This window comes from Mytilus trossulus, chromosome 5, assembly GCF_036588685.1.
Source record: "Mytilus trossulus isolate FHL-02 chromosome 5, PNRI_Mtr1.1.1.hap1, whole genome shotgun sequence".
Classification (NCBI taxonomy): Eukaryota; Metazoa; Mollusca; class Bivalvia; order Mytilida; family Mytilidae; genus Mytilus; species Mytilus trossulus.
The window spans coordinates 16,995,164-17,012,265 of NC_086377.1; the positions used below are offsets into that span (position 1 = coordinate 16,995,164).

A 17,102-nucleotide genomic window follows, 5' to 3' on the forward strand; every position below is an offset into this window, starting at 1 on the left:
AATCAGAATGTGAAAAAGTGAACAATTATAGGTTAATTGCAAGCCTGGTGTTTATAGATTAGTCTTATGTTTAGTATTTAAACGTTTGCCCAAGGTAAGTAGAGGGTTGAGTGTTAACACAAATATTCCAATCCAGGATCAGCCGTCGAAAACACGTTATGCAAAATACAAAAAAAAAACAAGACAGGCTTAGTCAAACTAGGTATTCCCCTCCCCCAATACGGCTAGTAATGTTGTATAGTTCTATATAAAATTCATATGTGGTTATCTAAAGTCGGTTAAGCAATTAAAGATAAAAACATATTTTATTGAAAAAATAGAGCATCTTTAAACTATGCTAACATTTTTGTCATGAGTTCTCGTTGTTTATAAAATGTTTTTCTTTTTAGATAAGGGAACGAACAAGCTGCTTGGAACAGTAACTTCAATTACGTATTCTATTGGCTTATTATGTCGTTGACATGGTTCAACCCTCCCTGTCCTTGAACTACCAAGCGTAGTATTATAGGCGCTTCTTTGACGGATTTGAAAATATTGTCTAAAATGCATGCCTAAAAAGAACGCAGTTTGTCAAATAAGAAGCATATAAGGAAAATTTGTATACGTATAGCATTTAAAGATGGAACATTTTTTAAGCTATGCTAAAATATGCAGATTTTTCATGATTTCTCGTCGTTTATAAACATAAAGGTTTCTTTTTAGATGTGGAAATGTACTTGCATCTTGTAACAGTTTAGACGACGCGTCATCACGGTGAAAACCGTGCTTATTCATTACTTCAATAACGTATTCTATTGGCTTATTGTTGACATGGTTCAACCCTCCTTGGCCTGGGACTGCCCAGCTTAATATTATGCCTTCATTGGCATGTCTGAATATATTGTCTAAAAATATTTCCTCATATTCCTTGGGAATATGCTCGGCTACTTCAATGGAAACGACATAATCATAAACTGGTAGCCCAAAATGCGGAATAGTAAGGTCCATATATTTAACATTTCCTTTGCTCTCCTCTTCAGTAAATGGTCCCCCGTCGTATGAATCGTACGACTTTATCTTCCCTAATCCTAAAAGTTTTGTTTTGTATTCACCAGTTCCGTCACCAAAACTTGCTACACTTTTACCCTGTAATAAGTCTGACAATGCCGGAAGTAACGTCTTGTCTGCTCCCAGGTGTTGACCCCCTCTACTACAATATCCCCCAGCCGCTGCAGTACCTTTCTTTCTCTACAATAGAAACACTTAGAAACAATATGTTCACATATAAATCCCACTCAATCTTATCATAGTAAAATTGGTATAGTAAATAAAAAAGTCAACTAGATAAATAGACTATAGATATAATGAGTCTGTATCACTGGTGGGGAGATACATGTACCTCTTTTTTGCGCCTGTCCCAAGTCAGGAGCCTTTGGCCTTGTTAGTCTTGCATGATTTTTAATTTTAGTTTCTTTTGTTTATAATTCGGAGTTTAGTATGACGTCCATTATCACAGAACTAGATATGTGTTTAGGGACAGCTAATGGACGACTCCGGGTGCGGTGGATTCTCGCTGCATTTAAGATCTATTGGTGACCTGCGGTTGTCTGTTCTATGATCTTCTATGGTCGGGTTGTTGTCTCTTTGACACATTCCCAATTTCCATTCTCAATTTAATATAATATCTATATATTACATTTTGTTTTGTTTACGTAGTGATTCCAACTTATGGTCTCTCTCTCTATATATATATACTTCATCTCATAAAGACAGATCTTGTTTCTATTATAAATACACATTAGATAGTGGTTAAATTAAATTCTGAGGAATACGTACAGGGAGGGTTAACACATAATTTTCATATAAGTCGGGACATATGAATGTTGAAGATATACAGCACAGCCATATCTTTTGACCTTTACAAAATAGCAGTGCATAAAAACTTTTCGTTCTAGGAAATATGTTTTCACGAAACTTCATAATAAAAGTCTCAAAGTAGTGTTTTAGCCCGTAAATGGATTTTTATAGGAAATTGCATTGTCTATATTTACTGACGTACAACCTACGGTAGTGTTTTTATTTATATTTAGTTACCTCACACTGCAGAACCCCGATCCTTTTACTCAATTTATTAAGCATTGCTGATACTGCATTTCTCTGTTTTAAAATAACATCCGTGATATTGGAATTGCTTTGCATTGATCCGATAACTGGTAACACATTCATGGCACTATCCTGCTCGAATCTTTTGACGTTCGTTTCACCTTGATTCAATACTTGGACGTTATTGTCACTTTGAACGACTGTTTTGTCTCCGCTTCCGGCCACCAGGTAGAATACATTAACCCCGATAAATACACATGCTGCCAGTAAGAGCACTTCTCGTACGTTTAGTTTCGCCATGTTGTTATGTTCTACGTTGAGCTGAAATTAGAAAGAAATAGATATTCATATAAGAGATGTGGTATGATTGCCAATGAGACAACTGTCCACTGTCACATTCGTTTACAGTTATGTTTACATGATAAAAGCGGTTATGTCGAGTTTGTGTCAGCGAGACAGCAACGCACCGGCAATTAAAGCCAATAGACGCACACCCGTCAACAAAACACCAGTTCTCAATTAGCAACATAGAACAAACAAACATGCATAGTTATTCTCAACACTAATGGAAACTTGATCCCAATCATTAATATTCATGTTACTAGTATTCTAAAGACATAGACAAAGGTTTTTTTTCACGCTCTACATAGTGACATTATATTTTTCGGTCTGTTCTACTGTTCTCTCGTCTGTCCCGCTTAAGGTTTAAGCCTTTTGTCAAGGTAGTATAGGGTTAAGTTAAAGTCCAATCAACTTCAAACTTAGAACACACATGTTCCCTTTGTAATGATATGTATATTGTCTCTGTGTCATTTCATGCACTTTGGTTTACGTTAATATAGACTTGCATATATAGAGCTATTTTTAATTGTAATGCCAAGTTAATTTGAAGGTATGGAGTCAAATGTTACGGTCCACTGAACATAGAAAATAAAAGTGCGAGTGTGGCATCCGTATACTATGGACACATTCTTGTTTAACTCTAGATTGCTCTAACAAGTATACAATGCGTTCGCAAAGTAGTTTTTTTTTCTTTGATCACTCTCTTTTTCCTTAATTCGTACGTTTAAAGTATGTACGTATTACCATCTGGAGAGCATGTGTCTACTTGCAAAATCGCATGTCTCGGGACCTCTGTGTTACAAGGCTTACAAGGCAGCGTGTTAACAGATTTTCTAAGGGAAGCAATCCCGTCACAATTGTAAGGACATAAAAGAGTATTTGTATCCTGAAAATTTGTATGTCCTTACATAATTCCTCAAGTATCTGTACACGTTTGAAATTTGTTTAAATTTTTCTAAACGTATGGTACAAATTCTTATTGCTGAGGGTTTACGCAGTATATATTGGACGATGTCCGAAGTCTTTCGGAACACCGGATGTTATTCGGAATACATCTGTTCTTTCCATGGCCACCTTGCATATACCTGCGCAATAGCTTTAATATTAATTGACCTGTGGAATATGCATAAGCATCTTAAAGTTGCTATAGAGATATGTGACATATGATGAATAATTTAATACGAGGCAGGCATTACCTGTAAATGGGGACGAAGTCTGTATGAATTATTTTTTTGTAACTTTTAAAAATATTGTAGAAAATATTGTAGAAAAAAAAGAAACGGAAACACCGTAACGTTTCCGAATTTGGATATGTAGTTAGGGATTTTAGTTGTGACGTTATCTAAGTTATGACGTCATATGCAATGTAAACAAAGAAAGGCTTTCATCAGGTAACGTTTTTTCATGTCAAGGAATTATTAAAAAATGAAATTGGTATTGCGTTCCTTCCTATTTTATACTAGACTGATAAATATATATTTTACTCAAAGTTTCATACAAACAAGACCGGAAAAAGGAAGTACATTGTAGTTTTCTGCGCAGGTTCAGGATTTCAAAACATGACATAAAAAAAATTGAACGATTTTGAGTTCATTAGTACAATGAAAAAATTCGGGAAATTTTCCCGAATTTTTTTTTTATTGAATTTTCTACTGTTATTGGGGACTACGTCCCCATATTAAGACGCAAGCTACTTTAATTAGCATTTGAATACTTCCTTGCACGCAGTTACAAGCTACTTATATTTACTTTCATTATAAGCGTAGTTATTTTGATTATTATAGACAAACGTTGAAACCAGCTGTGTTTAGATATGAGAGAAGATTTCATGTAAGCAATACGATTTATATTCAAACGAGATTTGTTAACTATAATCAAGGAATTGTATATTTAAATTAATTAATGCTAAATCATGATGAAATAAGTTTTCTGATTAGAAACAGGGGTTAAGACTTTCCCACATTCGCATTTTATTTATTTTTACACGAATGGAATACTTTTGTGACCTATAGACTACTGCTCTGCGAGAGAAAAAAATAAAGGAAGGTGCGTATGGTAATTTGCGACAACGCTTAATAATGGTAAACTGCATTACCAAACAACGATTTAGTATCTAAAAATGTATTTGACACAACAATAAATGAATTAACATCGTATATAAAAAGGCACAATCAATCCCAATCGCAAGTCTTGTGCATTATATTTCTTGTCTGTTATTTTCAGCTTCGTCGGTGTCGAACTTGACTGAACAAAATGGCGTCAATATGAAATATATAAACATAGGATTTTGAAAAATCATAGCAAATTCGTTTTTATCATCATTATCATAAAACCAACACTATTTGATAGAAAAAAGATTGAGCTTTTAAATTATATGTCAATGTCACATCTATTTCAAGTAGTTATTTAACTCATACCGAAATACAAAGTGTCGATGTATTTGTTGACGTACCACTTCAAATTTTAAACATGTTTCGAAATAAAATCATATACGTAGTACCAATTACATTTAGCATTCGTAATTTAGGCCTATTTACATTTCAAAACACAGATCGTATCTAATGAAAAAAACAACTATATATGAAGGGTGCCCTTTATAAGTTATGAAAAAAATACTTTTGATATCTAAACTTACATTCTTAAAAACTCGCAGACTTTGATCTATTGGAAAAGAAACATTTTACATAAGAGAAGTCATAGTTATCTTCATGACTTTATAAATATCAAAACTCAGACTAAAAACCTACAGCGGGACAGACGGATGTACGGACGAACTAACGGACGCACAGACCATAAAACATAATGCCCATAAATCTGGCTTAAAAAAACAACAACGCCCTCTTTATCTTTTAGTTATGTTTATGTTCCGGACCATATGAGTATCTGGACCATACGCGTATGGCCATGACCATATGGGTATATACTCATATGGTCGGGGTAATCAACAAGTAAACTTTTTAACTCTTCATTAGGTGTGACCCTTCTGGTTGTTACGTCACGAAAATGTCATTTTGTTACAAAATAAAAAAAAATTATAAAAAAAAAAAAAGTTTCACACAGTTGATATTACTTACTATTAATAAGAACAATTATAAGAAGATGTCAAAATCAAATGAACATATTGTAAATAGAATTTTATTGTTTAAAGTAGGTGACACCGGCAAGGATCATTCCATTTTTTAAAGATCATGATGTATTTCAAGACATTTTTTATAAGTAAAATATTAAAATGTATGTTTCTTTATATTTTCTATTCTTTATTTCTATACTTATCTTCTATTTTAATCTTAATTTTAAGACCGGTGAAATAGCATTTAAGAGGCATGAAATAGCCACTGCCTTTATTTAATTTGATCTGTGATATTCATTTTACGATATTGGAGATTTACGTCCCTTGATTGTAATAGATGTGTTCGAAAGTGCTCCTACTATTTTGATGTTTTCATAGTTATTACAAACTTTATTTTCATAATACTGTGCTGGATATCGTTCTTTTGGATATTTCTACACACTGTTCGAAGTTTTTGTGAGTTTTTCTTTGCGTTTCAACATATAAACTATACACAAAGTGATCGAAAAAACTTAACATTACACAACCGTTACTAAAAACAACTCACGTTAGAGTTTGAAACTTTCAGTAGCATACAGGAGATTAAATGTTATGTTAAAATTGGACTTTGGACTTTGCATTGCCGTAAGGGTAAACTCTGTAGACTAAAGATACAATGGATCATGATAATGATATAACGGTAGATCGAACGTATACCGAGTTAACACCTTGTTCATTACAATTAGCTCAGAAGTCTTATTGTATTACCGATGAAAGTGAAATACACAGTTTGGACAGCGACTCTTCAATGATAGCAAAACATTTTCTTAATATTGGTTCTTCTGAACATTTAGTTGATGATTCAGTCATACATTATGAACAGTTGCCTAACGAAAATGAAACAATTTTCCAACGCATCGAAAATGAATGCAGTAATCTACCAAGAGACTCCTTTATCTCATGTTTATGTAATATTTGCAACAATAACCCCGACTTATTAGAACAATTAAGAATGCAATATTTTATAAAGGCAAAAGATAGAGCTGACTTTCCTTTTGTTTCTGCAGTCTTAAAAAAGCGAATTCAACCAAAAACAAAAAATGGTGAACCTCTGGTACAAAAGCTTGGACGAGATAGTTTTGTGCTCAGACTTGCCTCAGTCGGAGAGTATTGCGATGACTTGAAAGAATCCTTAAGCAGCAAATCCTCTGGTAGAAATAATTCATACCTAGATGTAAACGTGGTTTCGTCTACTCCTGTAGAAATACCTGATTTGTGTATGCGAGAAACTATCATTAAAATAGAAAGCTCTATTATAGAAATGAAATTGACACATGAAAAAACTACGAAAGGGACAAACGAAAAACTAGACAAACTTGAAACAGAAAACAGATCGATGAATAGTAGAATTAACAAGCAAAATGAAAGGTTAATTAACATTCAAAATCAGCTCAATTTATCAAAATCTACAATTTCACGATTGAAGGATGAAAATTCCCAACTAGAAAAGACAGTTACCGATATGTCTGAAAAACTATGTCAGAGCTCAAAAATACACGAAACAAACAAAAACGTCATTATGGAACTAACCAATAAAGAGAAGTCCTTACAATTGGAAATTTCCACAGAGAAAGTTCAAGCCGAGAAAAGCAAGTCAAAACTTGAGGCGACAATTAAATTGTGTAATGAAACCAAGTCAAGACTCGACTCTGAATGTATCCGAATTACCAAAATATCTGACTCGAAAGCATCCGGTGTAAATTCATTGCGTACCAAAGTTCAGGTTTTAAGTGAGCAACTTAAAGACACTATCACCAGCATAGAAAAATATGACTCGTCATCATCCTCTCTCACCTCATCAATAACTGATATTAGAAAACGTATCAACTCAGTTGAACGAAATGCAAAAACGAATGAGACCAACATACAAAAATCATATGCCAAAATTGTATCTGAAATGCAATCTGACGAATTTCTACGCTCGAACATATGCAAATCAAATGCACATGAATCAGTCTCAGATGTAGTACAAAAATCACCGGAAATAAAGGAACCCGAAGTTGAAGCGTTATTTGTTAAAAGGACAACACTTGCACCAAAGAACCCTGAAAACGAAAACGACTCTACACAAAAGATTGTTGTACATTTTCCAAGATCCGTATGTAATCCCCCAACTTCCGAATTTAAAGGTGTATCAAGAAACAAGAAGAGAATATCCCGATTTTATGTTGGCGGAATCTATAAACGAACTTCATCCGAAAATGCAATGCGTTCATTTTTAGACAGTCGGAACATTAAGGTGACTTTCTTACGATATTTTGACAAACAGTACAGACGGAGTGCATCTGCTCATCTGAATGTCGCAGCTGAAGATGAAGCTCTGATAAAGAACCCTGAATTCTGGCCAAAGGGCATTTTTGTTAAACCGTGGTTGCCATGGGAGCAATTTGCAGCAGAACATTCAATTTCGGTACCTGACAACAAAAATCATGGATACGACTAGTTTAAATTTCATGTGTTGGAATTGTAGAGGAATCTTTTCTAGCATTCCGTATCTTTCCGAAATCTTACGTAATAATGATGTTGACATTTGTGCTCTGTCTGAGCATTGGCTTCGGTCATATCAATTGCATATACTTGACTCAATAGATAGTAACTTTGTGTCTATCTCGAAGGGCGTGGACGAATCAAATATTGAATCCTTACGAGTAAATGATAGATCAGGAGTAGCATTCTTAGTCTCGAAAGTCATTTATCCATATACGACGGTGATAGACTGTAACAACTCTAGATTCCTTGGTATTGAACTTAATATTCCAAATTGTGAAACATTTTTTGTGTTTTGTGCGTACTTACCTGCATCTTCTCACTCAATTGATTTCTTTCGTGAACATGTCGAATATATGTTTGAACTATATACTACTTATCAGGAAATTGGGACAGTAGTTTTATTGGGTGACTTTAATACGAAAATCAATGGACCAAGATACATGTTTTCATCAGACCAAAGAAGTGATTTTTTCCGTTCACTTATGATTGAACATAACCTAGTGTCTGTAAATATGGAGGCGATTTGCACAGGACCCGTTTGTACGTTTCAGTCGCATCATGGAGGTCCGGCTACAGGAATAGATCACATTATAATTAACGTTGACAACATTGAAAACATTCGGAAAGCGAGTGTCTTAGACAACCATACTTTTTGTATCTCAGATCACCATCCAGTACTATGTACGTTCGAATTTCGTGGAAAGGGAGCTAACTTACAACCTCCAGTGTTTGTAAATCGTCCAAAAGTGGCATGGGACCGTGCGCGAAATAAAGGCACAGTAACAGACTATTCTTATGCAGTATCTCAAAAACTGTGGACTTTAGAGTATCCTAGTGGTCAAATTAACGAATCAACGATTGAAAGTTATTACGATGAAATTATCAATTCTATAAAAACTGCTGAGATTGAAACTTTACCACACATCAATTATAAAGGTTACATGAAACCATACTGGAATGACAACCTGACTCTTTTACGTAACAACATGAGATCCGCTCGAAAAGAATGGATAAATCAATGTCATTGCCATGACAACAATTGTAATGCTTTTGTGACATATAAAACTTCAAAAAGACTTTTTCGTGCTGCACTTCGAAAAGCATTTGATGAGTTTGAAAGTTCAACTGCACGTAGGTTAGAAAAAGAAATCGATATAGATCAAAAACAGGCATGGACCATTTTAAACAGACGAAAGAAGAAGTCTTCCGGATGCATGTCGCTTAAGAAAGATGGCATTCTCTACACTGATTCTGACGATATATGCGATATTTGGTATGAACATTTTTGCACTGTTTTTTAGCCTACAAACTACAAAGATAGTAATCGTCAAAATGAAATTTCTGAGAAGGTAAAGGCTATCAGAAATAGTGCTACTAAAGACACTTCAGCCAATTGGATTACTTTTGAATTTTCGGAAGTACATGACATATGTAATAAGCTACAATGTAACAAAGCATGTGGTCATGATGACATTGCTTACGAGCACCTGCGTTTTGGTGGCAAACTGTTAATGAAACACTTATGTCATTTATTCAATCTGATTCTGCAATATGCCTACGTACCAAAAGAATGGCACAACAGTATGATTATCCTCCTGTATAAAGGTGATAACAAAAGCCGAACTGATACAAATTCATATCGGGGAATTTCGTTAGTACCAAGTATTACAAAAGTATTCGAAAAACTAACCGACATCAAGCTCTCCAGCATACGAACAGATTTTCCAAACGGACAGCAAGTAGCGTATCAAAAGCTCTTAAGCAGCCTAAATGCGTCTTTCAATCTTCAAGAAGTAACTCTTCATCATATTGAAAAGAATGGGACTATTTATATTGTTTTACTAGACAGCACGAAAGCTTTTGATACTGTTCCGCATGATGGACTTCGTTTAAAACTGCACGAGTATGGAGCTCATGGTAAACTTTGGCTTTTGCTTGATAGTATGTACACTAATCTGTATGGTGCCGTGTCTTCAAATGGTAAATTGTCTAAATGGTTTGAACTAAAGCGTGGTATTCGCCAGGGAAGTTCCTTGTCAGCTAAACTGTACTTGATCTTTATAAATGACCTTATAAACGAACTAGAATCTTCAAAAGAAGGTGCATTCTTTTATGATCTTAATGCTAGCTCTCCAGTTCAGCCAGACGATATTGCTATTATTGCTACAAACTGCGTTTCGACACAACGGATGGTAACAATATGTGAGAACTATAGTAACATGTGGGGTTTCACTTTTTCACCAGCAAAAAGCAAATTATTACAATTCGGTAAACGCAGAAATTCTACTCCAACATATCTATACCATGAACGGATCAACTATGTAACTTCTGCTCGACATATTGGTATTCAGCTAGATACATCTTTAAAAACTATGGACAGAACTCTTAAAGCTTGCCGCACCTTGCGCTCGACAACGACATCAGTTATACGCCTTGGAATACACCCAGCCATTGTAAATCCAATTGTATGCGCAAAGATTATACGTCAGCTCTGCTATCCGAAAGCACTATACGGTTGTGAACTCTGGGGAAAACTTACCTGCACTGAAGTACTGATGCTTGAAAGAACTCACCACTATATTTGTAAATTTATACAAGGTTTACCAAGAAGAACAAGAAGCGACATGTGTGTGTCATTGTTAGGATGGCTTTCAATTGAAAGTTTTATATGTGAACGAAAACTGTTTTTTTTTGGAAGAACATGTCGCCTTCCATACTCAGCTGTCTCATTCCGTATTCTTCTCCGTAGACTCATTGATGCTAGATATAATCAATATGACACCAGATCAGGTTTCGCTTGTGACATTATTGAAATACTCACAAAATATGGTTTATCGAAATATCTAGATCAGTTTCTCAATGATGGACAATTCCCAAGTTCGGCAACTTGGAAATCGGTAGTCAAGACGTCAATTTACCAGGTTGAGGTAGTAAAGTGGCATCATCGTATGGCAGTGGATCCTGATTTTGTTGTTTTTAAAGACATTCACTCGTTTTGTGTACCGCATGCGGCGTGGAGAGTAGCACTACGTCACCCACTGATGCGCAGACAGGCCCATTTTGTAACATCAACGTGCTGTCTTATACGCGAGAACTTACAAAACAACAGAATACTGTGCGATAAATGTGGTAAACTTTTTGATGATCCTTGTACTCATGCAATACTATCATGTGACTATACAGTTGATGCTCGAGATCAATTTTGGATGAGTGTTATAGACATAAACCCGATTACATTTAGTGTTCACTTAGGAAATATGACTGACAATAAAATGCTTAATTGTATCCTTGCCTGTGACACCGAATTTGATCTACAGAATGAAGAACGTGAACAGTTTAACTTCATGTGTGTGAACTTGATCTACAATTCTTGTAAATTGTTACATAACCGCAACTGCTGCTAGAAGTACATAAACTATTTTCAAACTGTGATGAACATATGTAAATAATTGAACATTTCGTCGTGATCTCGTCTTTATTGACTGTCTCTGAGTAAATCATAGTTCTTGTTGTTTGTATATGATTTATTGTAATTGTCTTTGCTTTGTTTCATACTCTCCAATAGGAGGCAAATAAAAAAAAAAAAAAATTATCTGGACCATACGCGTATGGCCATGACCATATGGGTATATACTCATATGGTCGGGGTAATCAACAAGTAAACTTTTTAAATCTTCATTAGGTGTGACCCTTCTGGTTGTTACGTCACGAAAATGTCATTTTGTTACAAAATAAAAAAAAATTATAAAAAAAAAAAAGTTTCACACAGTTGATATTACTTACTATTAATAAGAACAATTATAAGAAGATGTCAAAATCAAATGAACATATTGTAAATAGAATTTTATTGTTTAAAGTAGGTGACACCGGCAAGGATCATTCCATTTTTTAAAGATCATGATGTATTTCAAGACATTTTTTATAAGTAAAATATTAAAATGTATGTTTCTTTATATTTTCTATTCTTTATTTCTATACTTATCTTCTATTTTAATCTTAATTTTAAGACCGGTGAAATAGCATTTAAGAGGCATGAAATAGCCACTGCCTTTATTTAATTTGATCTGTGATATTCATTTTACGATATTGGAGATCTAGATTTTTTTTTAAAAACACCGTACACACATCCGTCGGAATTGTCCGAGTCGATATCACTGCACGCAGCTAAAACAAGCAAAATGTACCGTGTGCATGTCATTCTAAGTATAATACAAAAGCATACACGAATAGAATTAGCGATGAAAACTAAGATCAACTGACTGGCATCTATATTTAATGTTTATGTAGCTTTTGAAAAGTAAAATTAACACATTTTTTGTAAACACATTAGTTATTGTTTATTGTATTATTTCTATTGTATATTTGAAAAAATACCTCTATGGTCCAAATACTCATATGGTCCGGCCCGTTAATAACCAAACGAGTATAATACTCATATGGTCCTACCATACGCGTACGGTCGGACCATACGCGTATGGTCGGACCATATGAGTATACGCATATGGTCATGACCATACGCGTATGGTCCAAATACTCATATGGTCCGGAACATTTATATTGTGTTCTCAATATATATGTATATTGTATTTGTACATGCAGTTAAATGAGAAATGAATTAAATTTAGTCCCATATTCACGAATGGCAGACTAATTGAAAGCTGTAATTGGCCGATATACATGTATTCGGTGTGAGCCAAGGCTCCGTGTTGAAGGCCGTACTTTAACCTATAATGGTTTAATTTTTAAATTGTTATTTGGATGGAGAGTTGTCTCATTGGCACTCACACCACATCTTCCTATATCTAATAACTTGAATATATAATAAAAAAAGATCCACACCACTTTATATAGCTTAACAAGTAGTATGTTATATAGATTTCATTGCAATGTCCGTGTTCACGGTGTTTCTCGTATAACTTTTAATTACAGATTTGGAAACGTTACAATTTTATTACATCTACTTTCCCTCTTTAAAATGATGTAATATACTACACACATTATAAGATGGTGCTTTCCTATTATAAGATGATGGTTTTCTATTATAAGATGATGGTTTTCTATTATAAGATGGTGCTTATCACTATCCGGGCAGTCGTCCTGTCATTAGTGCTTCCCCACACTCCCGGTAAATCACGGGAACCACCATCACATAATACAAAAGCACCTTATAATAAAAAAGCACCTTAGAATAGAAAAGCACCTTAAAATAGAAAAGCACCTTATAATAGAAAACCACCTTATAATAAAAAAGCACCTTATAATAGAAAAGCACCTTATAATAAAAAAGCACCTTATAATAGAAAACCACCATCTTATAATAGAAAACCACCTTATAATAAAAAAGCACCTTATAATATAAAAGCACCTTATAATAGAAAAGAACCTTATAATAGAAAAGCACCTTATAATACTAATAGAAAACCACCATCTTATTATAGAAAAGCACCATCTTATAATAGAAAAGTACCATCTTATAATAGAAAAGCACCTTCGTATAATAGAAAACCACCATATTATAATAGAAAAGCACCATCTTATAATAGAAAAACATCATCTTATAATAGAAAAGCACCATCTTATAATAGAAAACCATCATCTTATAATAGAAATGCACCATCTTATTATAGAAAACCATCATCTTATAATAGAAAAGCACCATCTTATAATAGAAAAGCAAAAAAAAAAAACATAAGACAGCTATGGCGTTCCATAGTTTTACCTAGATAAATGCGGGTCAATATGTTACATTTAAATGAACAACTTCACTGGCATAATACCAATACTTCTAATGATAAATAATTCTGGTCAAATTATAAATGAAGTAATTCTACAATCATACGGGTTTTTAATCCGATCGTCACGGATAGAAAATTGATTTTGACCGACATGTTATTTGAAAATTTAACAAGAATATGTCCATAGTACACGGAAAATCTATCCACACTATCATTTTCTATGTTCAGTGGACCGTGTAATTGGGGTATACACTCTAATTTGGCATTACAGTTAGAAAGATTATAGCATAGGGAACATATGATGTACTAAGTTACAAGTTGATTAGACTTCAACTTCATCATAAGCCAAAAACTTTAACCTGAAAAGCGGGACAGACGGACGGACGGACGAACGAATGGACGAACAGACCAGATAACAAAATGCCCATAAAAAGGTGCATAAACATATCCACATAAGGCCTTTTTTCACATAATGTCACGTAGGGATAAGGAACTAGTCTAATAAAATTGAGAATGGAAATGAGGAATGTGTCAAAGAGACAACAACCAGACCATAGAACAGACAACAGCTGAAGGTTACCAAAAGGTCTTCAATATAGCGAGAAATTCCCGCACCCGGAGGCGTACTTCAGCTGGCCCCTAAACAAATATATATACTAGTTCATTACAGTCTAAGCATTCTAGTTAGCTCATTTATACGAAATAATAAAGACAGCTTAATAATAAATAATCCACATAACACATGTTTACACACAAAACGTACTATATGGTAGGTTTTTGACCTTTAAATTGCATACACCAATTTTCTAAGCTAAATATAAAACTAGTTTTCCTTCGTTAGTTGTTAGTAAATATTAAATGCATCATTGGTTTATATGAAAATCAATGAAGGATACAAACCTTAATTCAGATAGTTCGGGGATGGGGGAAAAAGGTGGGGTTAAAAATTGCTGCATTTCTTGTTTAATTGACATCGATTTTATATACCGGTATATCCTTATTGGTTAATCAATTTTTACCCAAATTAAGTTAAGATGGGGGTAAGGGGTCAGTGGAAAACTATATATTGATTCTGATTTTTTTTTTATCCTACAATGAACTTTTGATGTCATCCGTCCTTATTGGTTAATATGAAAATCAGTGAGAGATAGATAAATAGTAAACTGTTCACTTACAATGTATCACTGACTGTTAAAAGGAACCAATCGGATTCACACTCTTAGGACCGCTTATCGGTACGGAAGATGAAGTAGGTATCATAAGTTATAATAATAATAATAATTTATTTTATTAAAGTGTCACATAAGTACATTGGGACAGGACACATTTGCTTTGCCCTCCCCCCTTTTTTTTTATTGAAATATCAGTGGATAATAAACTTTGAATTGATAGCAAATAGCAAATAAAAAAATATAGAACATCAATGTTCTAAAAGTACAGAAAAACGCGAAAATAATTGAAATTAATCAAAACGAAAAAAAATCCGGATTTTGGAAAAAAGGGGGAGAGCAAAAACAAATTATCCTGTCCCTCAGTACCTATGATAGGTACAGCACAGATCTAAATCTGCTGTTCAAGATGGAAAATTCCATTGGTTTACAAGGCATTCGGAAACAAAGGCAAAGATCTGCTGTGAACATGTTATCTTCCAAATTGTTTATTAAAATAACAATCTGGAGTACAAATCCTATTTAAGCGTACCAATAGCAGGTAATCTAGTTTGGGTTGGAGCTTATTTGATAGGGTTGACGCTAGGGTCCATGTGCAGTTACTCCATGCATTTTATATATTTTAGATTCTAAAATTGTACAACTTTTCATATATTGCGTAGGTATCACTGTAACCTTTTTCCATATTGGTTCCGACATAATCGAGAAAAGATCTCCTTTGCTCGGAGCTAAGACCAGGGGTTGAAGTCATAAAACTTTGCTCAGTGCTCGGAGCACAAAAATCATGCTCGAAACATGAAATCCAGTATTTTGATTGGTTGAATCTCGAGTCTGAGTACAAAAATCCTGCTCGAAAGTTTTATGACCGCAAGGCCTGGGGCTCAATTTTCGTTCAAAGAAATATATTTAATATTTATTATTTTAATTGCATTTTATAGAAAATGGGGATTTTTGTGGCAAATAAATAAAGACAATATTTATGCAGAAAATGCACATAATTTCATAGAGATTTTCTTTATACAATTTTAAACACAACTATTTTGCTCATTTGTATGTCCATGATGTGCTAGCGTTTATTGTTTCCACATACACTAGACAATCTTAACGTTCCAAAAAACAAAGTGCCGAGTCACTTAATTCGAGCGCGCCCTAGATGATGTACTTGAATAGTCCATTTTTATTTTGTTTTAACCAAATTTAATTCATAACCTTGTTTTACGGAAATTATCAAAAATTGAGACTTGAAAATAGAAATATGTCAAAGTCAACAAACCTACAAAAAAAACCCCACATAAAACAAATAAAGGTCATATGGCCACATTTGATATTCAACACAGCAAAGAAAATTCATCACAGGAGGCGGGCCGAAACTGCCCCTAAACGAAATGTGCACCAGTTGCATGCAATAATTCTATATCTCTCAAGCACCGACTTGTTAAATATTGAAATACAAAATGTACAAGGGGTAATGCCGTGGATTCTAACAATTTTCCTGTTTTCTATACAATTACACACAGTTACGTTTACAAATTGGGGAATGTTTTAAAGAAACAATAACCCGAGCAGAATATACATCACGTTTGAATGTGAGCAGTATTTGAAAGAAGAAAGCATTGGAAAATGGTATACAATTATTAATTTTCGAAACATAATTGCAACTGTTTTCCTTAGGGATGCTCATGTTATAAACCGGTTTGAATATGCCATGTTTTCCTGTTTACGGTTAAAATGTCACATACCCCCACCCTTAGTCTAGAGAACTCCCGTCCTTTCTACAGCCTTATTAAGTTATACAGTTCAACATTTTACACACAAGGACAAAATTCCGTAATACAAGGCATTTCACACACAAGGACAACATTCCGTAATACAAGGAAGACCAACCAACCTTCGTTAGAAAGAAGAAAAAGAATAAGAAAGGTGAATTTCTTTTATTCACACAACTGAGTACACAATTTTCTTGTCATTCCGCTAGAATAGAATGCACACAATACCATATCATATTGTACCATTGTCTTACTATACAAAGTCTTTACGTATGGTTAATAATACTTACGTTTGTCAACGTTCATGGAATGTATCGATCAAGTCCGCCATGTTTATGAACGCCTATAAGTTGATCGGCTGTTCAATATACGGGTAGCTACATGAATTTTATGGGTGAATAGGTTTTCA

The 17,102-nt window shown here is 34.1% G+C and overlaps 1 protein-coding gene across 1 annotated transcript; it reads right to left on the reverse strand.

Moving 5' to 3' along the window:
• Positions 1-286: 286 nt before the first annotated feature.
• On the reverse strand, positions 287-17,102 carry LOC134718603 (uncharacterized). Its single transcript, XM_063581231.1, has 3 exons — positions 16,984-17,102; positions 2,074-2,403; positions 287-1,227 (listed from the first exon to the last, which is right to left on the reverse strand). The coding sequence occupies exons 2-3, from the start codon at positions 2,380-2,382 to the stop codon at positions 637-639; spliced, it is 900 nt and encodes a 299-aa protein (XP_063437301.1). The 5' UTR covers positions 2,383-2,403; positions 16,984-17,102; the 3' UTR covers positions 287-636.